Below are 24,275 nucleotides of genomic sequence, written 5' to 3'. Positions count from 1 at the left end.
CTTCACACACACCAAGCCTTCCAACATCTATCTGCCCCCATTCTCTGTTCTTGCTCCTACAATCTCTAACCTAGCCTGCATGGAGATACAGGATTTCCCTCCTCTGCTATTTCTGATGGTCTTGTTCTGAGAAACCTATTTCAAGAGCTATATCTCACCTTGTTTACCTTCTTGTATTCTCTTCTTCCCCCCACGTCTCAGGATGGACTATCCTACTCAGCGTCACATCACTGCAAATAATCGAGCCTCTTTCCCTTCCTTAGTACCGCATAACCCCTCTAGCCACGAGCCTCCCCTTGAGTCGTCCCTTGATTCTTTTTACCAAGATATAGACTTTCCTTATTCTGTGGAAGGTTCAAACATGAGTCGCCAGCCGACAGCATATACCCTCCATGGCGAGAGGTTCCGGGCTCCCTTGAATGGTCGAACCCATAACCAGGCCCATCAGCAGCGATATGCCATCCAAGGTCAGGGCCACCAGAACCTCCACCATCTCCAGGCCCTCCAAAACCTCCAGACCATCCAAAATCTTCAGAATTCTCCCAGCTCGCAAGGCCAGCATCACTATACCCAGCAGCAGCCGCAGCATCTGCCAGCTTCTTCTCTTGCTCCTGTCAGTCTTTCCAGGCAAACTATGTCACCGATGATGCTTTCTGCCCCAAGAAGCATGTACTCGAACTGGGGGATTGGATTTGATACTGATTTCGGACCGCAGCCTATCCTTCATCAAACGTCTCACGCATATGGAAACGGTAACGGAACCGGTGCTGGAGGCGAAGTGAATCTCAACGCCGCAGGGCTTGCCTTTTACGAGCGATATGGAGGCGTCATCGGCAATGGAGATGGAAGAACCAGCAACGGCACGCTCGTCAGCGCCGTTCCGTCTGAGCCTAGGCTGGATTCCGCCTTTGCGTATTGTTATGACCGAGGAAATGGACAATACACCAGGCTCATCCCCGCGGACTTGCTGCCTGAGCTCAAGGATATTCCTCGCATGCAGAATAGTTCTGCCGGCATGATTGTACTCCCTCAGCCCATGGGCATCCCACCCGCAGGTGTAGCCAGCAACACTTGCCCGGTTGTTATCAAGGTACGTCTGATACGCGCTTATTTTTCGTTTTTGCCCCCTCGAAAGCTGCAAAGCTTCAGTTCCCCATCAATTATCATTTCAACGCCCTCTTCAGAATATTTTGCTAACTTTACCTCCAATTCAGTCTCCTCGGAACGGCACAGCCCAGGCATCTGATTCTATTCAGGTTAGCAAACGTCGTCCTCTCAATCGGCCTACATATTCTGAGACTAACTCCGCGCAACTCGCTAAACAGAGCCAAATCGACAATATCGTGAAATCGGCGCCCGTGAGACGACCTAAGATCTATTGCGATAAATGGGTTCACGAGGGTGTTTGCGCCTTCACACAACAGGGGTGTAAATACAAGCACGAAATGCCCTTCGACAGGCAGACCCAGCACCAACTGGGGCTATTCCACGGACTTCCTGCCTGGTGGAAGAAGCACCAGGCCGAGTTGCAGCGACAGCGAGACGTAAGCGAGCCTGCCTCTCCTACCGCGCCAATGAGCGCCAAACAGAGCGCTACGCCTGTCGCCGAGAACTCTGGAGAGCGCCAGGGATGGAGACCGGAAACCGTTAAGAGAAACACAAGCCCGTTGTCATCCCCGACACCTTCGACCACTGTTTCGAACAATTCCCCGGCCTCGCCTCGACTCGGCTTCGCAACCGGCGGAATCATGAGTGTGAAGCTTTCCAACTTGACTCGCCGCGGAAACGGAACTGCCAACCATCCTCCCCGAGTTGAGGACAAGAGTTCGACGCAGCGAGTCGCGTTCCACCCGAAGACCGCCAAGGTCCCCTTGACGCCCACGTCGGCTTGTGTCTGGGGCCCCATTGGCCCCCCTCAGCGGCAAACTGCTGGCGAGGTCGAAGTCTCAAGGGGCCGAACTCAGAACGGCTCAAGGAACGGCTTTACTCTCCTCGATTCTTTCGAGGATGAATTTCTTGGAGGTAATGAACAGAGGGCTTGAAATGAAGCCCATGATACCGAAAGCCCTCAGGAAGTAGCGTTTCCCTTTCTCTCTAGGTTCCAATCACGGTTTTTATGGTGTCGAATATTTCATTCTAGCATTCTTAGTATTATGAACTGTTAAAAAAAAAAGAAGGTTCAATAGTTATGATATCGCCTGTGGAAGGAAAGAGGGAAATAAATAAAAGGGCACCTCATTTTATGGAAAAGACAGCATCCACCTGTATTATAGAGAAAGCGAATCGACAGCATGAATTTGCTTCCACTTGAGAGTTCTTTATGTAGAAAATACGCTACTGACTTGGGCTCGGCGTAAACAGATTTCTTCTATATATATATTTGTTATATGTAGTGTCGCCTTTGCCAGTATGAGCCCTCTGCAGCTTAGAGTGGTTTCCCAAAACCCGGCTGTCCTGTTTTCAGGAAACCTTTAGAGTCCTAGGCATATCGGTTTCACCACAACCGAGAGCCTCGACACAGTCCACAACATCGGATGCTGTGCAATCTCCTACCCTTGTCCACAGCCGTGGGATGTGGCTCCGATGAACTCTATAGCTCCCCAAGGCGCAGACATGGGAGTTGTTCAAATTGCAAACAACTGTCAAACGAGGTCGATCTTCGTTTTGAGACGACGAATGGTAGTAATATACAAAAAGGTCAGCAGCCCCTGATCATACTAGATTTTAGGATAACAAAAAATTAAATCAAATACAAGAGAAGCACAAGGGGCGACATCAGTTGTTGTACTTCGTAGATGTCGATGCTGGGACAAGCTGTTTGCCCTCTGATGTTGGTGATGTCTTCTTCAGAAATCCAATATCGAATGCTCCTTCCTGCCTGTTGCCCCTCCAAGGACGGCATGGATGGTCCATTCCAATTATTAGCGTTAGTCAGCCGGCTAGTGTCACTGTACCTGTCTTGCATGCTCCAAGTCTCTTTCCAAACAGAGTCTTGGCTGGGGGGACAGCTTAGAACCCCACCCCCACTATTAGACTCAAGTTGGCGGGGGTGCGAAGGTATATTACGTTCGAAGGTACCTGTGTACTCAGCTGTGTAATACTTCAGGGATGGGAGATTTCACCGTCGTCCTTGTCTCCCCTCACACAAGGCGTCTGGTGTTTTCCCTCGTCTATTGATACTTCGTAGAGGAGTAAAGACGAACGCTGATCTTCGTGAAAAGAATTGGTCAAATCCTAATGTGTAATGCAGTCAGGCACAAGACATCAAGGAGGGGCGGCTAAACATCGGTCCCGCAACTAACAAGCTACGTAACTTAACCTCCAACAGGCAACATTGAACCTCAAGGCATCATCACCAACACCTCCATTCTACCTACGAAGCGAACAAACTCCCACTATGTGCCTTGAATAGGCCCATAGTCCTTTTCATCGACATTTTGCAGCTTCTAACCTTACCCTTTCCGACTTCCACCCTGCGATCTCCATCTGCGTCGTTGTTGCGCTCTCCGAACCAAGGAGCCCCACCGAGTCCGACCGAGCCATAACCCCATTCCTAACTACTCCCTCGCATTTGCGCTTCGCCTTCACAACCCGAGAATCCCGGCGCCATCTAGACCCTTTATTTTTGGCCGGTTGTGCCAAATATCAGGATGGACCATTGTCTTTCCGTCCTCAAGGCGTTTCCGCCCGAAAACCTGTATCTAAAGGAAGAGGCCTACCATACGGGAATCAGATCGCATCTGGCTAGCCTAGATGGTCTCCTCGCTAAGCACCTTGGAAACCTTGTTGCCCATGCTGAGGCAGTACTCGCCGTGAGCTTATGCCCTATCGGTCGAGCGCTGCTGTGCCATAATTACTAATGAGAGCTGTCACGCTTATAGGCCCTTGATCCTTCCTTCCACACCACATCTTACATCACAGTGCTCGAGGCGGTAATAAAGACAGATCCGAAGAGCTTGGCCTCTCGAGAAGCCCTGCTTGATAATATCCTCCGTTGCCTTGTGCTTTTCGACCCACGACAGGTCCGCTACGTTGGCGCAGCCTTTAGAGCTATCCTCGAGCATGTGCTGCTCACCAAGACCTTTTCGGTATGCATGACCGTGACACGTGTTTGTGATGCTTGGAGACAGTCCGAGTCGCTAACCTTCTTTCTCATGGTTGCCTTTAGCCCCGGATTGCGGTCGATGCCGCTGTCGCTGCCATCTTGAGACTTGACCCTGATAGCAGGGTTCTTACATCTAGCCACTGCATCCTCGCCAATCTGGCATACACTACCGGATGCCTTGAGTATGCCCGTCCCGTCCTCGAAAAACCCATCCTCTTCTTCCCCGAGCCGAATTTTAAACCGAGATTTCTATGCGAAAAATCCCTACCTCCATCCGCCTACGTCACCTACGGCACCGGCCTGAGCGCTCGTCTTTCGTCGACCAGCCTACTCGAATATGACCTGATGCGTGCCATGATGCATATCCAGCACCAGGAATGGGCTCCTGCGCTCGACGCCCTCGAACAGTGTATTTCTCACCCAACGGACGAGAATGCTGTGAGCACCATTATGCTCCAAGCCTTCTTCAAATGGACGCTTGTGAGCCTGTTACTCCACGGTCGAATCATCGGCCTCCCGGGAAATCCGCTCTCGGGTGCTGCAGCCGCATTTGATGGGCTAGGAGAGCCGTATCTCGATATTGATGGTCTCTTCGCTGAGGAGAACGCTGAGGGTCTCAAGACCCTCCGAGGGCGGCATGAGGCTAGATTTATTGCCGATGGCAACCTTCGACTAGTTGATCTAGTCATTTCTGCCTTCCAGAAGTGGCAGATCGTGGGCCTAGGAAACCTCTACTCCAAGATTAGCATTTCCGAGGTTCGCCAGCTCACCCAAAGCGCCGTGACCGGCAAGCCTCTTGAAACAGACGCGGAGGTAGAGGCTCTACTCAAGAGCATGATTGAATCCAAGATGTTGAGCGCGACCCTCGAGCCGGCTTCCTTCGGTCGTCCTGCCCACCTCGCATTCCTGCCATCGCCAGCCCTGATTCCCGAGGCCGAATATGCGACACAATTGGAGGCTGCAGTCCAGAGCGTGGCAAAGGTCACTGCTGATATCGAGGCCGCCAATGCGGCTCTTGGCCGGAATAGAGAGTACCTAAGATATCTTCAAAAGGAAAAGAAGAGGCGGGAGAAGGAAGGAGACCCGGCCATTGATTTTGAAGCTACTATTGAAGACGAAGACTTGATGCTGGGAATAGGAGGCAATTCTGCCTAGAAGGTAAAGAGTAGGTCCCCTACACCAGCACCTTTCTAATAGTTTAAGGGCCATTACTACCAGTAGGGAACTTGTTTTCCCGATGGGTGTAAGTCTTGGCTTCGTTGTGGGGCAAGCAATAAGAGGAGTGGAGGCGGGAATATTGCAGTGACTATGGAAGGGGGGGAGTGAGGTTTGATGGATAAAAAGGAGGTGGTTTATGAGAATATGGGCACAATGATACATCTGCGAAAGAGGCAGGTGAATGTATGTGTGATCCCTGATGTCTCCAGTCATGTGGAATCTGGAGGTCGCAGGGCATTGGAACTGAGCTCTAGTCACCTCGAACAGGACCAAATTTTTGATGATGATTCCACTGTCATGGTGGAAAGGGGAAAAGAATTACTTTATGACAGATGTTGTGAATATCGGAAGTGCTAGCAATGCAAAGGTGTTGATTCAGGCCAAGTTCGTAGTTCATATCCTTTGCTTTCTACCACCCATCTTGAAGTGTTCTTCCCGACTCTAAGGATCCCCCTTCGCCGATTTTCTCTTTTTCATTTCCTCACATAAACTGATTCCCATCATTTCGCCCTGCCACATTATATACCTCATCACTTTGACTCATTCATATTCCACCAAGTGGAAGAAATCAAATTCGACTGTTTAGCTGATGCTGTACTGCTTGATGAGCTCGGCAAGTTTGTTGCCTTCGGCCTTGAAGTCGACAGGTGTAGCGTTCATGATTTGGTATCGTATCCTGTAGTTCTCGTAAGCTTCCTATATAAAGTTCCAAGGGGGTTACAGGTGATAAGTTAGAGAAAGGGAGGATGTAGCATACGTCTCCTGCTCGTTGAAAGTCTCCATCTTGGCGCGACACTTAAAGTTATATATCCGGCAATTCGCCTCCTCAAAGATGGGGTTCGCCGCAGTCTCGCCCCCGTCATTGATGACCTCCATGATGTGATCGGCAGTCGTCCCCGTGATCATGCGGGCGACCTCGTCGAAGCAGGTCAACCAGATCTGGCCCGAGTGGTCGCAGACGTTCACGCCGAGAATGAACCGGTAATTTGGCCTGGGGAAATTCATGTCGCACTTCTCGCAGCGCCATGTCTCGTCGGGGAGCTCCTCGACTTTCTTGTTGCATTGGCCGTTGGGGTTCGCGCAGGCGGCGTAGCAGAAGTTCTTTTGCCTGATGTAGATCACGGTGGCTTTGAGCAGGAAGTAGGCGTCGCCGCCCACACCGAGGCTCTCGTCCTTGATCTGCTTGATGAGCTTGATCTCCTCCTTGCGCCCCGTGGCCCTGCCTACGCTGGCCATGTTGTTGTGGGTTGCGAAGGAGCCTGTGCGACCCTGGGAGTCGTACCAGCCCTTTAGGCGGTGGGCGTCGGGGATGTCGGGGTCCACGGACATGGTTCCGGAACTGAGGAGGCTGAGGCTACGGCCGTTAAAGTCAGACACCTTGACGCCCTTAAAGGCAATCACGGATTCGGGCTTCACGTCAAACGACTTTGCCTGTTTACCCCAAATTGTCAAGCGAGTGGCATAGCCACTGTCGTCAACAAGTGACAGTTCACGCTTTTCGTACGGCTTGCCTGTAGCCTTAGACACGAGGGAAGTAACGTCATCCACGTCCTTCAGGACGCCGATTACATCGACGGTGGTATCCTTCTCCACGTCTTTGAGATCGCCAAGGTTGCAAAAAGCAAAGCGGACTTGCGGCGCACTGCTCTGATCTTCGGCCTTCTCGACAACGGTGTCTCGTTCGAACGTGAGCTCGTAGTCATTTGGAAGAATTGAGAACTGCTTCTTGGCCAGCTGGACCCTGCAGGGGGTAGAGATATAGTATACTTGCCCCACCTGTAGCAGGGGGTAGAGATGATCAACCTGCTCGTTGAAGGCGGTAGCCTTGATCTCGCTGCTCTCGTCGAGGAGGTTGACGCTGAACAGTTTTCCTTCGCTATTGTTCTTATGCCAGGTTTTGATTTCGGACTTTGCGCTGACGCGAGCTCGGATTGTCCACTTCGAAGAGTATGGTGATAGGGCCTCGATAGGGTAGATATTAGCGTTAGGCTTCGCCTCGACCCGCCGGGGAGCTGGCGGCTTCTTCTCTTCCGTCTTGGCCCCATAAAAGCTCTGTCCAGTAATCGTCTGGATTTGGCCTTCTTGTCCGACTGATGGTAGTTGTTGGGGTGTACCGATCTTTGGGGGGGTTCCGAAAGCCTGGAGGACCTCGAGGTCTAGAATGACCATGATGCTGGACAAGAAGCGAATGAGTTAGAAAGGAGAGTCGCAAAATGTATGACGCTTTGTAGAGACGTACCGCTTTTGCTTAATGACATTCTTCTGGTATTGTTTGATCCGGACGATCTTATGTTGTTCCAGCTGTTGGTTCGCAATGAGGTAGTGGGACTGAGTGGCTACCATCGCTTGACAGAAGAGCTCCCCGTCACTGAGGACAAGGCGATGTCTGTCAGGACCTCCACCCTCCGTAGGGATGGTCTTGACAACTAGAATCTGGACAACGGGGCTTGGGAATCTTTCTGCAGCGGTAGCATCCTCGAAGAAGGTGGCACTAAGATGAGGGAAAGAAAGAAACTTGTCAGTCGACAGAGCGGATGATAGTAAGATTGGGCAAGGGACGATGTCGGATCACTTACTGTAGCCAGCCCCGCGAGAGGGCGCTAGAGGCGTCCATGATCTGAGAGGAATTGGTTTGGGGAAAATGGGTTGAGCGAGACTTTGACGATGATGCTATGTCGTAATTATCGAAAAGATGCAGAGATGACGAGAATAGACCCGGTTCACTGCACTGCAATGACTCGATTAGGTATCAAGGAGGGGAAGACTGTGGCGATAGTGAGTGTCAAGGTCGTCTTTACCGCGACGCGTAGCACTTTGCAAGGCGCGTTTTCTTGCGGGGTCCTTGTTTAATAGTGTTACTTACATAAGCAATCACTGTGAGTATACAAAGCACATGGTTGGCAATTGTGAGGGGCTCCTCCAACTGGTGCGGGGAGCTGTTGATGGAGATGGTTCGACTCCTGCCATGTCTTTCCCAAGCAATAATGTCCACAGTACTTCTTATTACACGAAATTAATAATGTGGACTGTGTCACGAATACTTTGAGGTAGATCCCACCTGCCATCGTCGTCATCACAATTGAACACCTTCCTGCAATCCTCTGTTCGTATTTCTGTTGTGAAACATTGTGCTCTCCACCTCACCATCTATTTCCTTTCGCTCCTTTCTCTCCCAACTGAGCCCTTCCTTTTTTCTTGCGCTGTGAAGCCCTATTTGTGCCCATTTGTTATCTTTCTGCCTACCTCGGAGGTGTAGGTACGACTAGCCGGCAAAACAGATACAGAGCTGCGACGCCTAGAACAACAGCCATGGCCGGTCCTAACATTGCTACGAAGTCGCCCGAGAGCGATGCGCAAGAAGACATCCCCCTCCAGGCTTCCCCCGCCCATTCTACACTTGTTGTAGGAGAACACTGCGTTACCGATCGACCCACTCGTATGTCCTCTCCCAAATACTACGGAAGGTCCATTATGTCACACGAAGCGAGTACTAATGTCCTTAAAGCTAGCGGCCAAGCATCGACGGGAGAGATTATCCAGATCAACGATGTTAATGTAGGCGGCTCGTTGGGGCTAGACAGCTCGTGATAGGATGCTTTCTAACGGGAACAGGTGTATATATCGAAACCGACCGACTACCCACACACGCCGGCGCGGTTGCTACTCCTTCTGACGGGCGGCACAGGATTGCACTCGGTCAACAACCAGATCCAGGCGGACAAGTATGCAGGGGAAGGCTTCTTGGTCATCATGCCAGACCTGTTCAATGGCGACCCCGCCCCAACATCAGCAGCCTTCGAGGAGGAAGATACGGGATCACTCTTAGCCCAGGTCAGGATGAAGGCCGTCGAAGCTGCCAAGAGTTTCCTCATCGACATGTGGCTGGCGAGACACACAGAAGAGAAAGTGCTGCCCATCCTCTACAAGGTCATTGAAGGATGCAAGGAGAAGTACGCCGATGCCGTGAAGCACGGAGATGGCATCTATGCCGTTGGTTACTGCATCGGGGGACGGTATGTCCTATTGCTGGGCAGAGAAAAGCAGCTCCCTGCTGCTCAGGTTCCTGATGAGGAAGCTGGGGCAGTGAGAACAGGGCCTTTGATCAAGGTTGGTGCGCTTGCTCACGCTGCATCCGTCACGCCGGATGACTTTGTGGGCTTGAAGGTACCAGTGAGCTTAGTCTGCGTTGAGAACGACTCTCTGTTCACGGATGAGGTTAGGACGAGTGGCGAGGATGCGATGGGTTCTGCGAATCTTGAACACGAAGTCAAAGTCTATCCTGGAGTCCCTCATGGTAAGTTTTTCGTCGTCGAGATCGAGATCGAGGCGAGGGTTGGTTGAGCTAACCATCTCATATCAGGTTTTGCGGTCGTGGGTCAGTATGAGGATGAGGGCATTAAAGAAGCCCAGGCGACTGCGTATGATCAGATGCTCAACTGGATAAAAGAGCGCTGATGAGTGGATCGGACTTGTCTCTCGTCGGAACATCGGGGTTGTCAAGTTGTGTGTTTCCCTTTGTCGAGCGGACGGATCGGAGTTGGCGGTAGTCTTAAATAACGCAACAAATGTGATTTGGGCTGGTTCAAAAGATGAGATCTAAGGGTTTTGAGGATCTGAGATCATGAGTCTCAACCTCAACGTCGTAATTCGGAAGCTTCGAACTCGGTGATTAAGGTATTCGCTCTCACATCTTCGAACACCCTCGATGTCGAGTTGAGAGCCATCTTTGGATCTAAGGCAGTGTCTGATGCCTCACCGGACCACCCTTCCCTGGGTCAAGATGAGACAAAAAATCCATCTCATTTCTCTTGTTATCTCCGTACCGCATACGAGGTTCCATCAATATCCAAAATTATGAGATGAAAATTACGACCCTACAAATGGGTTCATACGAAGGGAGGTCGATATCAATCCCTGCCTCTGGTAACATTCCAGGCAATAGTGGAGTCGCCCATCCGGCACGATTCCCGCCGAGTAGTGTAGTGTACGATAGTATCGAGGTACTTACTTGAGTGAGCGATTAACAGGGCAATTCTCTGTTCCCTTCTTTCTTGATGATTAGCAGGACGCTACGAGATGCCCAACAAGAGAAAACTCCACCACATTTGCAGATTTGAAATTACATCGAAGACTCGAGTTTTCCATGGCTAGGAGTAAAATGATGGCAACGGGAATACGAGCGCAGAACTTTACCCAGCTATGTTTGTAAATAGATTACCGTAAGGAGGTGGCGCTACTTCGCACTTTCATGCTTCGAACTCTCTGTCCAAATAAGGCGTGCAAGGGGGGAAAGGGAGCTGCGTATTGGGCCCCTGCCAAGTACCAGGAGGAGAAGAGTTTAATTTCTCCCAAAAATGGATTGATTCATTTCACGGCAAATGCTTAATGCTTCAGTAATCTGTGCTTTTTCTGGGTGCTCGCGGGGGAGTGACTCAATCCGGTCTATCTGGGGATCGCAGTCGAAGATAAGGCGAAAATGTAAATATCGATTTAAGCTGCCCTCCGTTCCAGGGGAAAGGAGAGCCTTTGAGACGGTTCCAGGGACAATACTACCCAAACCACGAGGGGCTCGATCGCGCGAGGAATGTGAAATAGCGTCGCGTCTGTTCGCCCAACATCACTTTGCATATGTGAACATATCAGTAAACAGATGCAACTCGCGACTTGCACGCGTGTCTTCCAACTTTTGGTTTGCCTCTCATTTCCTCTCCGTTTCCTAGGCTACGCTTCTGCACCCCACGATGGCTTGAAGGACTACGAAGTAGTGTAGATTAGATGTGGAATCGTCGGCGTCAACTCCCCTGTTTGGGTGTGTGCTGGCAAAGTGCGGAGTAGTGTACACAACGACATTCCGTATCGCAAACTCGATTCACCGCCGTGCAGCCGGAGGAAAGAACCAATTGGAAGCACCGAGATCCACCAAGTTCGAGTGGAGTGGATGGACCTGCTATCAAAGCCATCAAACTCCCACCCATGTCACCGAACACACTAGTGCACTTCGTAGCTCCAGCGCTCGGGTTCTTGGTTCAGCATTGGTTTGTCCGCTGGTTTGCTCTAACGAAAGAGGAAGGATGTTGACGAAGCAGACTTCGATGTTCATCTTCTTTTTCCTTTTTTTTTTTTTTTTTTTTTTTTTTTTTTTTTTTCTTTTTTCCCTTCGCTTTCTCCAGTATCCCTTTTTCTTCATTCAGGGGCCGAGAATAGTGAGACATCTATGATTAAAGTGGATCCTCCGAAGAGGAATAAGGAGAGACGGAGTCAGTGCAGACAAAGCCAGGCGATGATATCGCTTCCATGGCCCCGATATCAGAAACAAGTGCTTGCAACGGACCGAGTCTTCGATACGACGTCTTTCGCCACCCCGATCAATCAGTAATTTGAAAATGACAGCTGCGAGCAAAGGGACTAACACGCATCCTGGTCGTGTAAATGATTTTCTTGACCTTTCAACTCGGTTCGGCACGGGCGTGCGGGTATTGGATTGGATTGGATGATTCTCGGTGCTCCCTTTCAGGTTTTCAGCCCAGATTCGTAGTCGAGTGGATACAGTGGAGACGGTAATCTCATGCGATCAGTGATCTCTGGTGTTGGTCGCTGAAAATAGCATCCGACTTTTCAGTGCTGGGAAAAAAAAATACGAGGTGTGCCCGGAGAATTTGGTGTTGTCCATGTCCTTTTGAGAGCGATTTTTTCTCGTTTTTCGAATACTTCGAAGACCCAGGCAAGAACGACCCAACGCAACCCAGCCTAACCAGGAAGCCAAACCGGGAAAGAGCTCCCACACTACCAGCGTCCATCACCAGCGTCCACCACCGGTATCAGGGCCGGAACTTCAAAGCGATCAATTTCCTTGGAAGGATCAATCATTGATCAAACAATTCTCTCCAGCTACGCTACCCCACCACTAACCTCGTGAAGTTGTGTACCTCGTACACTACATACCAATACTACGCAGTCCATGACAACCTATTGTTGAAGGCGGTTAGTCTCCTGCCTAGGACAAGGGTGCTTGCCTATCGATCCCCTCAAGAAGCGACCACTAATTGGAAGTTGAATGTTATCAAAGTCCGACGATTTGGTTTGGTGCAGGAATTGCCTGGCTAGAAGCCGGCCTTCCGCAAAGCATCGGAAAACCCTTGACGCCACAAGCCCTGAATCTAGCATTCTCCACCGCATTAATTTCAAGTCACCGACCAATCCGAGCATCAGCATTTTATAATCAATGCCACTATTAGTTGTGGGCTGGGCCGACGGGCTCTTGATCAGTCGAGGTTTGGAAGGTTCTGGGGTGCAAAGAAGGAATGCCATCTCCATGCCAAGTTTGCTCTCCGCAAAGTGCATTTACTTTGTTGACGAGTAGTCTTGCACCGGTGGTTTCGTCCCCGTCTTGGTATGTTCGGCATCCGACTGATACTGGGTGTACACTAGATAGCCGCTGTTTTATTAGATGCTGTCACCGCCGATCAGTGTAAATAAGTATCAATGATCTTGATCGCTCTGTGCCAAAGACGTGTACTCCATATACTTACACTACTTCGTATTAGGTGCCATAGGTGGTAGCGTGGTGGGTGCACTATGTGGAAATCCTGACCGAAAGAAAAGCATGTATGGTCCTCCGGAATGTACCCTCTAAGCCTGTGATCCCTAGCCATTACTCCTTGGGGCTTGCATTAGATTCAGCAAACAGCAAAAAAGGAAAAGAAAGGAGAGAAAAGGGTCCGGAAGGGACCTAATCTTCACATCACATCACCACGAAGCAATTCTACCTTGTACTTCGTAGTAGGGGACTTTGTACCTCGTATGGTACAGGTGGCTGCCTTCCGAGCCGCCCAGCATTTCTTTCACTCACCGTCGTCACACAGGAGGCCGTCGACACATAGAAGTACTTCGTTGTCCGCTAGCCGCGCATGCACCACACACAGGTTCCTGCAGTAGGGGGGGGCCGTGACACACACACATTTCACTTCGTTTCCTGAGAGTTCAGATGAACGTGGGTGCCTGAGATCGGTTGGCAAAGCTGTGCGCTGTCCCTGCGTCAGGTAGGCGATAGAGTCTTGCGCCGGAGAGCCAGACACACATCCTTCGTATGGTTGGCGTTGACATCGAGAACGCTCCAAGGGTCAAATCATACTGTCGTAAAGCTTCAGGCCATGTCTGGCACCCAACCCCTCGATTCGGACCTTGTCGCTCAGCCAAACCAGGTCCCTTATTGCATAGCATAGTGCACTGCGTCTCGACTAGACAGGATCTCGAAGTCACCTAGTACAGAGTATCAATGCTTCCAAAACCTCTTCTTCGACCAAGTAATCATCTACTTTGTAGTTACTCTGCACCTCCGTACGAAGTACGCCCAACGATAATAGAGGACTTCGTAATCGACCACCAATACTAATCGGCCAAATGCATCCCAGATAACGCGGTTCCTCTTCCACCATCAGGAACGCAGGGTTACAATTTGTGAACAAATGGGGAAAATGTGCACATGGAGGCGCCGGAGGTACTTCGTCCTTCCAGTGGTGGATCATCGGTGAAATCTGATCATTGATGATAAATTACTGCACACCCAATCTGTGCCACTCCTCCATTGCTGGCACGCTCCTGGGGCGTCGTGGCGCTGGAAAGCAAATTTGATGGGGAGTCGTCTGTTCAATCAACACCCAAGCGCTGGTGCCGTTCCCGCCGCTTGGTGGAGCGAGGTAACTTGAAAGGGGCAATTAGGGGGGGGAAATACGAGTGAAGGACATGCAATGGTGCATGGTACATGGGTATGCCCATTTCCATCCATCCATTGATCCCTTGCGTTGGTGGATTGGACTGATGCATCAACTGGAGACTGGTAACATTCAATTTGTAACTATTGTATGTGTATTCCTCGTACTTCGAGTGCTACCACCCCGTAAAAAGTGCTTCTCACTTCGTACATTGTACTCCGTATCTTGATTAGTATTAGCGATCGTGCCCACCAAAAGCCAAAGGTACGTACTGCTCGGTAAGGCGTGTACCCTGCACCATGTCTAATCGAGATTTGATGGGTGGATAGGGTAGGAGGGGACCTGCTGCGACTGCACTATCGCCCGCCAGGGGTAAAGCAACATTGGACATTGAACTGGGACTGAGCATTGAACAAAGAACCTGAGCAGAACTTCCAGACGCACCCCCTTGTCCAGGACACCCCCCCCCGGCCCCCCCCCCCCCCTTGTCCCTTCGTCCAAGTCCGAGCCAGAGCCAAATCCACTTGTCAAACTCTCGGGGCAAACCCTCGTCTTCAGTTGTATATAATGCCTCGTTCCAAGACCTCTAGTCATTTCTTCTTTTTCCTTTCCTTCCTCACCCACACACACTCGCTTCCAATACAGCTTCTGACTCTTCAGTCAATTACATTCGTTACCAACTCGCCCTAAAGCTCCTCGCTTTCAACCACTACCAAACGTTCTTAATTTAATCGTTTTCTTCGGAAACCCCCTAATACCAACAAAATGAAGTACGCTGCTGTCCTCGCTCTCGCCGGCCTCGCCGCCGCTGGTGCTGTCCCCGCCCAGAACGGTACCGTCTACAGTATGTTTCAATCTCCCGGAGTTCAAGAGCTCTGCTTTCATTCGGAATACTTGTTGCTAACTTGGAGAAGCCACCGAGGTTGTGACTGCCTACACCACCTACTGCCCCGAGCCCACCACCATCACCGACGGCGACAACACCATCACCATCACTGAGCCCACCACCGTCACCATCACCCACTGCCCCGGTGGTTGCACCATCAAGAAGCCCATCCACTCCACCCCCGCCGTCGTCTGCGGTGAGGAGTGCGCTCCCAAGCCCACCGCCAACGGCACTATTCCCACCTACCACCCCACCGGCAGCATTCCTGCCCCCACCCAGCCCGCCGTCCCTGCCGGTGCTGCCAAGGTCGCCGGTGCTGGCCTCGCTGCCTTCCTCGGTGTCGTTGCTTTCGCCCTCTAAATCAATTAATCCATCATCCAACTACGCCATCCACGTTTCGGGGTCTTTCTTCGGAGCGGTCCGAATCGTGGGGAGTCTACTCTAATGAACATATGGTTGTCAATACAAATGATGTTTTTTTCTTGATTTAGCGACATGGGATATATTTAATGGGATTCTTTTTTTAGACTGGGATGATAGACGAGCACTCTTCATTTCGGGGATTTAACTGGACAATACCACCTTCAAAAACGGCGAACCGGTACATAATCGTTTTCTGCATTGCGACTTGGTCAACTTTTCGCTTCCCCACACGCTTTGCAGGAGTCGTCGATTCAAACTCTTGTACTCGTTTTGTCTTGCATTGTCCGGACAAGAACGTATGAGCCAAATGGGTCGCCACGGCACTTGTCAAGTGTGTGCGGTCTTCCAGGAGGTTTGGATGGGGATCGGGTTTCTCGGTGGAGAGGGGGAAGGGATTTCTTGTCTAGATGTTCGCGCGCGAGGAATCGTCTTTGTTCTCTTCGATCAAAAACAATAAGAAACTCGGTTCTGTTCTCTTCTGGCAACTCATATTTTCTGACATTTTTCTTGTTCCTTGCTGGATGAGTGACTATCTTGTGCTGTTTACTGAGGCAGCACTGGTTGCGAGTCCAGGCTTTGTCGGGCGTGTTTATGGTCTCCAACAACCTTCCAGTGCTTTACAGTTTGCATTCATTGTACATAGATGTTTTGGATGTAAATTTGAGCATTGCCCGGAGACTAGTTTTGGCCCGGCAGCTTTTTCTTCCCGCAACCGCCCTTCTCCCAATTCTTTCGTTGTGTTGTGATTTTTCTCACCTCCAAATCCGTTGCTGGGGACGACGATACTTGCATTACACTACACTCCGGTACGTTCGGGATTGGCTCGGTCTCTGACACGTACTGTCTCTCTATCGCCTTGGGGCTCCACTAGCGAAGTGCAAATCACAGAAGAGTTTTTCACATTTGGGAGAGAAAAAGACGGAGGATTAACGCCACCGTCCGGCTTGGGATAGTCTGACTCGCCTGTCTCGGCTCGTTCTGAAGAGAAAAACGTCCAACCCACACGTTGAAGAGGCGATACTTGGCCGAGTAAATCTCCGATTCTGCAGTGATACGGACGATACTGATGATCAAGAAACTGTACGATATGCTTTTTTTTCACCCTGCTTTTTCGTCATCAGTGGAGTCTTTTCTACTTTTGTACCTGTGGCTGCTATAGCCCACTTCGGAGTTGGAGATTGCAGTTCGACGTCCGTGGCTTGTTTAGTGATCTACTGATCGCCTATAGTGTACAATCTACTTCAGCTGCGGAAACCCAAGTCTATATATATATCGGGCCGGAGATGGTCGATTTCCTGGTTTTTGCCTTTTTTCCTTTTTTTTTTTTCTTTCCTCAGTGGGAAGTCATAAGATGCTCGTTATGATCCGAGCAAACGACGGGGACAAATGATTGCAAGAAGTTGACGGGAGTGACTCGATGCGCTGCACGGGAAATTCAATGCGGGTGGGTGCAAATCCATTCAGGTACCAAACGACTCTGATTGGATGGACAAGAAAACGAGGAAGGGAAGGAGGAAAGGGTCCGGCACTCGGTACTTCGTACCTTCCCTTATTGTCAGTTCATCTCGCAAATAGGAAACAGTATGGATTTATATTTTGCACTGTATACCGAACTTTTTGAGAGTTTCTCTCTTAAAGTAGAATTGATGATTATCCTTGAATGGTCACGGTTTTCCGGTTGAAGGTAGGCTGCTTCGCGTGTCTTTAGTCCCTTGAACGATGAAGACCCTTTTCTTGTCTTCATTTTTTTTTCCGACGGAAATTGGGAGAAACTGCTTTTTTCAAATCCTCCTAGGGACAATTTACGTTGTGGACTATGTCCAAGTACCCTACGAAGTAACATAGCCAGTGAAGGGATCAGCAACTCTAGGAACGCAGTCGACACACACGATAACTAGCTACAAAGTATCAAAAATTGAGCCCAACAAAGTACTTGGTCTTTTCTATAATAACAACACACCCTCCCTGAGACTGCAGGACTTCAGGCGCACCGCACCACAGCTTCGAGCAATCTTAATGATATCTGGTTGTTATCAGTTTTGAGCAAGTCCAGGTGGGACCGCCACGGGCGAAGCGAAATTGCCAAAACCAGAAAGCTTTGTTGGAGATGCTTTTAAAGTAGCGTACGAAGAAGCACAAAGTTAACGCTACGAAGTAGGGACTTGGGATCGCGTGGAGCCATGAGCTGGATGAGCGCTGGTCAGTAAGTTGGCGTATAGTTCAAGTTGGCACATGTTGCTAAGAATAACACACTCATACTGGCGCGAACTCTGTTTGAGTGGATTTACAATGAAGTCGTTGCACACTATACCTCAGTATTACGCATACTTTCTATGCGGAAATCTCGTCAGCATTCGGACCAAGGAATGCCTCGAGCTTGTCCAGGACTTCGGACATGAAGAGAACCCCGGCCAATCCGTCGTAATGATGTGCCAACTCTGGCTACAAGTCAGCGGAATATCGGGAGACCGAATCTACGAAATATGGTGGCACTGAAAAATTAATTACGGCCACTGGTTTGGAGCAAGTGTTGTTCATCCAGCCTCGCTCTGTCGATGTACCACAGTTGGTTCTCACAGCAGTGCGCCAATTGTTTCGTGATGGTCCGAGGACGCGTCAACTAGCCCGCCCACCTTTCGAAATGCGTAAGCTCCAATGTTCTCACTTAGAATTGATTCAATCACCAGGTTTAGAGATTCGAATCGCAACCCCGCCAGACTCGCAGAGCTTCACCACGACGCCCTCAGTTGCGTCCCAGGGACTCATCACTACCCTCATCTTGTGCCGACTGTAGTCTTCATCCCGATTCCCATTTCTACGGCGCAAGCTGTATTCGTTTGGGCTCAAAGGCTCCATTGACATTATGGGGTCTTCCCTTTTTCGAGGGATTCTTCCTCTTTTCGGCCCAGCTTTCGGGGTACGCTCGCATCTAAATTAGCTAAGGAGGTTCTCATCATTGATCGATGCTCAACCACATATTGTCCACGTTCTCTGAAAACGCTCTTTCCCAGACTGTGTTGTTCTTTTCGACGATATTTCCAAAAGAGGCGAGGGTTAGGGGCTCGAAGGCTCATAGCTAGGATATCAATGGGCTATTAAGAGTTTTATGGACACGATAAAGAAAAAATTGACTATCGTCATCGTCATCGTCATCGACTTAGGGCACATTGGCGATGTTCCCCCACGCGGCGCCCAACCACCCTACCATTGGGCGACATCGGAGAATAACGAGTTCAGTTTAGACCTCTTCTAAGCGTAAAAATTGTTTGAATATTTTTTTTCCATGGCTTCTCGAGATGTTGATGCTTTTCATCCTTATCGTTTGCAAAAGAGGCACTGCCTAACATGCACCGCCGCCCCAGTCAACAATGACCCTCATCGCTGCGGGAATTAGCCTCGGCTTCGTCGCGCTGTGCTCTTTGCCTGCTGCGAAAAGCATCCTGTTGCAACCACGACATAGGAATGTCAGGCTGTCGTTTTATCAAGATGAAGATGGTAGCAGCCCCCCGGAAGCCATTGCTACTTATTCAACGGTAGTCCCGAAAGCGCTCATCCTCATCTTCTCCCTCGTCGGATCTGCTTTATCAATAGTACTAGCCGTCCACCGACCACGCCATATCCATGACGTATGGATAGAAGCCTGGCTCAACGTAGCTTCCTGGGTATGAAACTATTCCGTCATAAGGGAATATTCATAGACGATGCCCGCTGACGACCGTCAAAGTGTCTTCTTCTCTTGCAAGCACTCGGCACCGCTGTGTCGAGGAGACCTCTTTCCACCTATCGAAGGGGTCTCTATTTACTCCTATCTTGCGTGTTTCTTCTATTTGCGCCCAGTACCACGGATTTCGGATGCTTCTTTGATGAACAACCAAAACTCTTTGCGCTCCACGCCGTTCAACTCGTATTGATCGCGTGCTTGGGCGTCTCGACTCTAACCATCCCCCGCCGGCCCGACGTTTTTTACGATGGCCACCTTGTTGACCGGCAATTTACCGCCTCGGCTTTGCGCCGATTCACTTGGAGTTGGGCGACTGGCCTCCTAACCCTGGCCGTGAAAAAGAATAATTTAGATATGCATGATCTACCACGCCCGGGTCATTCAGTCCGGACCGCGGACGTCACGGCAGCGTGGAATCGGCAGGGCTATAGCCTACGGCCATTATGGATCGCCCTGATCCTCGCGCACAGGAGAGCCTTTTCTCTGCAGTGGTCCTTGACTCTGCTACAGTCCGTTCTGAACTTGGCTCCCCAATGGGTCATTCTACAGCTCCTTCGCCTTCTCGAACGACGGCGTCTTGAGCCACTTGGGGTGGGCGTTTGGGCATGGGTCTTCTGGCTCGGACTGGCGCTGGTGATGCAAGCGGTAAGTAGCACCCTTGCCTATCGGGGTCCCACCATGTTATGCGCTCTTAGCATGCTGGGTGATCAATCACCGATACGAACGTCTTGATGTTGTATTCAGCCGGTAACACGGGTGTGTATAGTGGGTCGACAGCTTCCTGATATGGCTCTCCTGGGGAGGCTTGGCCATTCCTGTTCGTAGCCAGCTCTCGCAGCTGGTGTTTGAGAAGGCCATGAGACGGAAAGATGTGAAGAGCGGTGGCGGCACCTCGAGACCGTCCAATTTGAACCGGGCCGCTTCGCAAGATGCGCCCACCCCTGTTAAACCGACTGAAGGACCCAGCACGTCCAAGAGAATAGTTACGAACCGGAATTCAGAAGAAGATGAACAGGTTAAAAAGACGAGGCAAAGTACTATGAACCTAATCGGTGTCGATGCCAAGCGGGTAGCAGATTTTTGGTAGGTCAACTATGCGAGGGTATATAGAAGGGCGCGTGCACTTACACGATGTTGTGAACAGCACCACTAACCAATACCTTCCCGGCGCGGTCCTCAAATTGGCGGTATCTCTAACTTTCCTCGTGAAACTCCTTGGCTGGATACCGTTGCTTTTAGGGTTCTCAGCCATGCTGGCCATCATACCAGTTAATACCTTCTTTTCTAGACGATATGCCGCGGCACAGAAAAGACTCATGAAGACCCGAGATGAGAAGCTCAGCGTTATTAACGAGGCCTTGCAAGGCATACGGCAAATCAAGTTCTCAGCCCTCGAGCCTCAGTGGGAGGCTAGGATTAACGGCGTGCGTTCGAAGGAGTTGTCTTGCGTCTGGGACGTCTTTACCAGCAACACGATCCTGGTGGGCTGCTGGATTACAAGCCCCATCCTCCTGGCCGCCGTTTCTCTTACTGCCTATGCCAGGATCAACGGGATTCTTACCCCGTCGGTAGCTTTTGGTATGTGTTATTTTGTTCCTTTGGTCGACAAACGTTCGCTAACTGCTCCTCTAGTCAGTCTCGGGGTGTTCAAAAGCCTGGAAGCTACGTTAGCATTCGTTCCTGTAAGAGCTAACATTTCCAACGTCGAATTACCTTATGGGCCGGGGTCGCTAACGTCGAGGCCGTAAAGGAACTTACCATGGCTCTTTTGGATTCGTGGATTTCCTTGAAGCGCATTGACGAATATCTGAAAGCACCTGAACTAAAGAATGTTACCACTGACGGCAGCACCATCTCATTCAATCATGCTTCCATATCGTGGCCCTCAGACGATAGTGATCACTCCGATCACTCTACTCTGGAAGATGTCAATATATCCTTCCCCAAGGGCCAACTGTCCATAATTTCAGGTCCCACAGGCGGCGGGAAGTCTTTACTGCTCTCAGCTATACTTGGCGAGTGCGATGTCCTAGCTGGCACTATCACCGCCCCGAAAACTGTGGCCTATAGGAACCGATATGACGACATGGCCCTCGAATCAAACTGGATCATTCCCGGCTCCGTTGCTTACGTCGCTCAGATACCATGGATCGAAAATGCTAGTGTTAAAGAGAACATCCTGTTCGGCTTGCCGTTTAACGAGGATCGGTATAACAAGGCCATTGAGGCTTGCGCCTTGGAACAGGACCTTGACGTGATGCCCGATGGCGATGACACGGAGATCGGTGCCAATGGCATCAATATAAGTGGCGGTCAAAGATGGCGGGTAACGCTATGCCGTGCGCTATATAGCAGAGCTGAGATTTTAGTTCTCGACGACATCTTTAGCGCCGTTGATACTCATGTTGGGAGGCACATTTTAGAGCAAGCATTGAGCGGGGAACTAAGTGAAGGGAGAACCCGCATTCTTGCGACTCACCACGTTGGGCTCTGCAGACCGAATGCGCGGTACCTTGTCGAGCTAGGCAATAACAAGGTCTTGAGCGCGGGTCCACTAACAGGTTCTCCTACGGATGGGCGACTAAACGAGAGCCTGGGTGATGAGCAGGTCGAGCAAACGGAATGCCTCGGCGACAACGCCCCATCGTCCTCAGAAACCAGTACCTATATTATTCATGAAGAAACCAGCAAGACCAACGCGAAGGCCAAACCCCGGCGCTTCGTCGAAGAGGAGAAAAGAGAAAAAGGATCCGTGAAACATCACGTTTACGCGGCTTATCTCAAAGCTAGTGGCGGGTGGTTCTTCTGGCCATTCATTCTCTTAGTATTTCTTATCGTACAGGCTTTGGCCATAGGTAAGAAGAGTGCAGTGCATCCGACACTCACCATGCAGGACTGGGACTGATACACATTCTGAACAGGTCGTGCATGGTGGCTCCGTATTTGGACAAGTACTTATGAGGAGAAACATGCATATGCTCTGGAAATCCAGCAGTCAGATATCCATTTTACGGGCATCGCCGACCTCAACGGGAAGGAACATGACCTTCGATTCTATCTCAGTATCTACGTTCTACTTTCAGTAGCCGCGTGTATCGTGGGGACTCTCAGGTTCTTTTCCCTCTATCTTGGCTCAATAGCAGCATCTAGAAGGTTGTTTTCGAAGATGAATTTCGCGATCCTTCGATCTCCGATTCGCTGGCTGGACACAGTCCCGAGTAAGTGCTAACGGTTTAAGCATAACCCCAACGATCCATGACTTCTCGTCTAGCATGGAACGGCCGAATCTACCAATGGGATATCTAGCTAACATTTCACGCCAAAGCTGGGCGCATCATCAACAGATTCACGGCCGATTTTAACGTCGTTGATTCTTCGATGGCGAATCAACTTGGATACGGGGCCAGCGCATTCCTCAATCTCCTCGGCGTAGTTGTGGCAGGGTAAAGGCTCTCCAGTTCTTCCCACTTTCCTACAGGATGGCTTTGTCTAACACTGCTGACACTTACTTAGCCTTTTTGTATCGCCATATATCATCCCCTTCGCTGCTGTTCTGCTCGCTCTAAGCCTTCGGTATGCCGTTCTCTACCTTCGCGCCGCCCGGCCTGCAAAGCGCCTAGAGAGTACGGCCAAATCGCCCGTATTTGAGCAATTCGGATCGGCCCTAACCGGCGTAACGACGATCCGAGGATTCGGCAAATCAAAGGTCTACATCGAGAGAATGCACAAGAGAATGGACGACTACGCAGCAGCGACGTGGTACCTAAGGTTATTCAATCGATGGCTGGGCTGGCACATGGCGGTGATAGGATCCATGTTCGCCGTCTTCGTGACCATTCTCGTCCTCCTCACCACAGACATGGACCCAGCCCTTGCCGGTTTCGCGCTGACGTTTGCCCTGGAATTCTCGGGCGCCGTTATGTGGACTATTCGTAACTATTCGAACGTCGAGCTGACCATGAACGCGGCTGAGAGAATCGTCGAATATAGCGAGCTGCCCACCGAATCTCTTGGCGGCGATGATGCGCCTGCTGCCTGGCCGCAGGAGGGAAACCTAGAAGTCCGGGACCTCGTGGTCGGTTACGCCGACGATCTTCCTCCCATCCTGAAGGGCCTTAGTTTCAAGGTGGAAAAGAACCAGCGCATCGGTATAGTAGGACGAACCGGCGCCGGGAAGAGCTCTCTCACGTTGGCGTTATTCCGGTTCCTCGAAGCGAGGTCGGGCACTATCCGGATTGACGGTCTGGATATCTCAAAGATCAAGCTGCACGACTTGCGTTCCCGACTCGCCATTATCCCGCAGGATCCCGTTCTCTTTTCCGGGGATGTTCGAAGCAACCTCGATCCCTTCCATCACTACACCGATGCCGAGCTCCACGACTCCCTAGCGCGGGTTCACCTGACCTCAACCGACGACGAGTCCGCTCTCTTAGATGGGGCCTCTTTTCCCCATGAGACAGCAACAACCACCAACATTTTCAAAGACCTCTCCTCCCCAATCTCAGAAGGCGGTCTCAACCTCTCCCAAGGCCAACGCCAACTCCTCTGCCTCGCCCGCGCCGTCATCCGCCGCCCCAAAATCATCGTCCTCGACGAAGCCACCAGCGCCGTCGACATGGCGACCGACGCGTCGATCCAGCGCTCGATCCGCGAGGACTTCGCCGACTCGACCCTCCTCGTCATCGCGCACCGGCTTTCCACCATTGCCGATTTCGATCGCATCTTGGTGCTTGCCGATGGGAGGGTAGTCGAGTATGGCACGCCGGGTGAGTTGTGGGTGATGGAGGGGTTGTTTAGGAGGATGTGTGAGGAGAGTGGTGAGAAGGATAGGCTGAGGGATGTGGTGCTGGGTGAGCAGGGAGTTGTGGGTGGGTGAAGGTGCTTTCCAAATGGCGAGGGCCGAACCGTCTGTCTGGACGGATCAAAATTTTGATGGGCGGATAGATAACGCCTACGAATCATAGGTCCGTGTTCCTTGTCTTGACAAGGTTGTCCACTTAGGCTAATGAAACGATGGGTAAGATTCCAGCCGAATGACCCTAAGTGCGGAGATGAAAGTTCTAGCAACAGTGCTATCGAAGGGACGCCGGACGTCAAGAGTAAGATATCTCCTCCCTACGCTTGCCATGCCTTTTAAATGTCCTCTAAGTTGTGTATGTACTGGAGATCCAACTTTAACGGAATACTAGCATTAGTTTGTGAAGACATTTT

General features: G+C 50.8%; 5 protein-coding genes and 1 pseudogene across 5 annotated transcripts; 5 read left to right on the top strand and 1 right to left on the bottom strand.

Annotated features, from left to right (window-relative positions):
• Window positions 1–361: 361 nt before the first annotated feature.
• On the top strand, window positions 362–2,042 carry SAPIO_CDS10615 (uncharacterized protein; the record flags this gene model as incomplete). The annotated part of the gene is made up of 3 exons (XM_016784178.1): window positions 362–1,090; window positions 1,215–1,256; window positions 1,326–2,042. The coding sequence occupies 3 exons, from the start codon at window positions 362–364 to the stop codon at window positions 2,040–2,042; spliced, it is 1,488 nt and encodes a 495-aa protein (XP_016638417.1).
• Window positions 2,043–3,650: 1,608 nt separating this feature from the next.
• Window positions 3,651–5,260, top strand: SAPIO_CDS10614 (uncharacterized protein; the record flags this gene model as incomplete). The annotated part of the gene is made up of 3 exons (XM_016784177.1): window positions 3,651–3,812; window positions 3,882–4,088; window positions 4,169–5,260. The coding sequence occupies 3 exons, from the start codon at window positions 3,651–3,653 to the stop codon at window positions 5,258–5,260; spliced, it is 1,461 nt and encodes a 486-aa protein (XP_016638416.1).
• A 645-nt stretch (window positions 5,261–5,905) lies between these two features.
• On the bottom strand, window positions 5,906–7,937 carry SAPIO_CDS10613 (Replication factor A protein 1; the record flags this gene model as incomplete). Its single annotated transcript, XM_016784176.1, has 4 exons — window positions 5,906–5,999; window positions 6,081–7,496; window positions 7,563–7,814; window positions 7,900–7,937. 4 exons carry the CDS (start codon window positions 7,935–7,937, stop codon window positions 5,906–5,908), a joined length of 1,800 nt encoding a protein of 599 aa, XP_016638415.1.
• Window positions 7,938–8,632: 695 nt separating this feature from the next.
• SAPIO_CDS10612 (Dienelactone hydrolase family protein) lies at window positions 8,633–9,778 on the top strand (the record flags this gene model as incomplete). Its single annotated transcript, XM_016784175.1, has 4 exons — window positions 8,633–8,759; window positions 8,829–8,878; window positions 8,936–9,617; window positions 9,684–9,778. 4 exons carry the CDS (start codon window positions 8,633–8,635, stop codon window positions 9,776–9,778), a joined length of 954 nt encoding a protein of 317 aa, XP_016638414.1.
• A 5,021-nt stretch (window positions 9,779–14,799) lies between these two features.
• Window positions 14,800–15,280, top strand: SAPIO_CDS10611 (uncharacterized protein; the record flags this gene model as incomplete). The annotated part of the gene is made up of 2 exons (XM_016784174.1): window positions 14,800–14,878; window positions 14,949–15,280. 2 exons carry the CDS (start codon window positions 14,800–14,802, stop codon window positions 15,278–15,280), a joined length of 411 nt encoding a protein of 136 aa, XP_016638413.1.
• Window positions 15,281–19,418: 4,138 nt separating this feature from the next.
• SAPIO_CDS10610 lies at window positions 19,419–23,940 on the top strand (annotated as a pseudogene; the record flags this gene model as incomplete).
• Between the last annotated feature and the right edge of the window lie 335 nt (window positions 23,941–24,275).

Source organism: Scedosporium apiospermum (genome assembly GCF_000732125.1).
Source record: "Scedosporium apiospermum strain IHEM 14462 chromosome Unknown SEQ_SAPIO_0176, whole genome shotgun sequence".
In the NCBI taxonomy this organism is placed as follows: Eukaryota; Fungi; Ascomycota; class Sordariomycetes; order Microascales; family Microascaceae; genus Scedosporium; species Scedosporium apiospermum.
The sequence above is the reverse complement of the archived record's forward strand: the minus strand, read 5'-3'. Positions and strand labels throughout refer to the sequence as shown.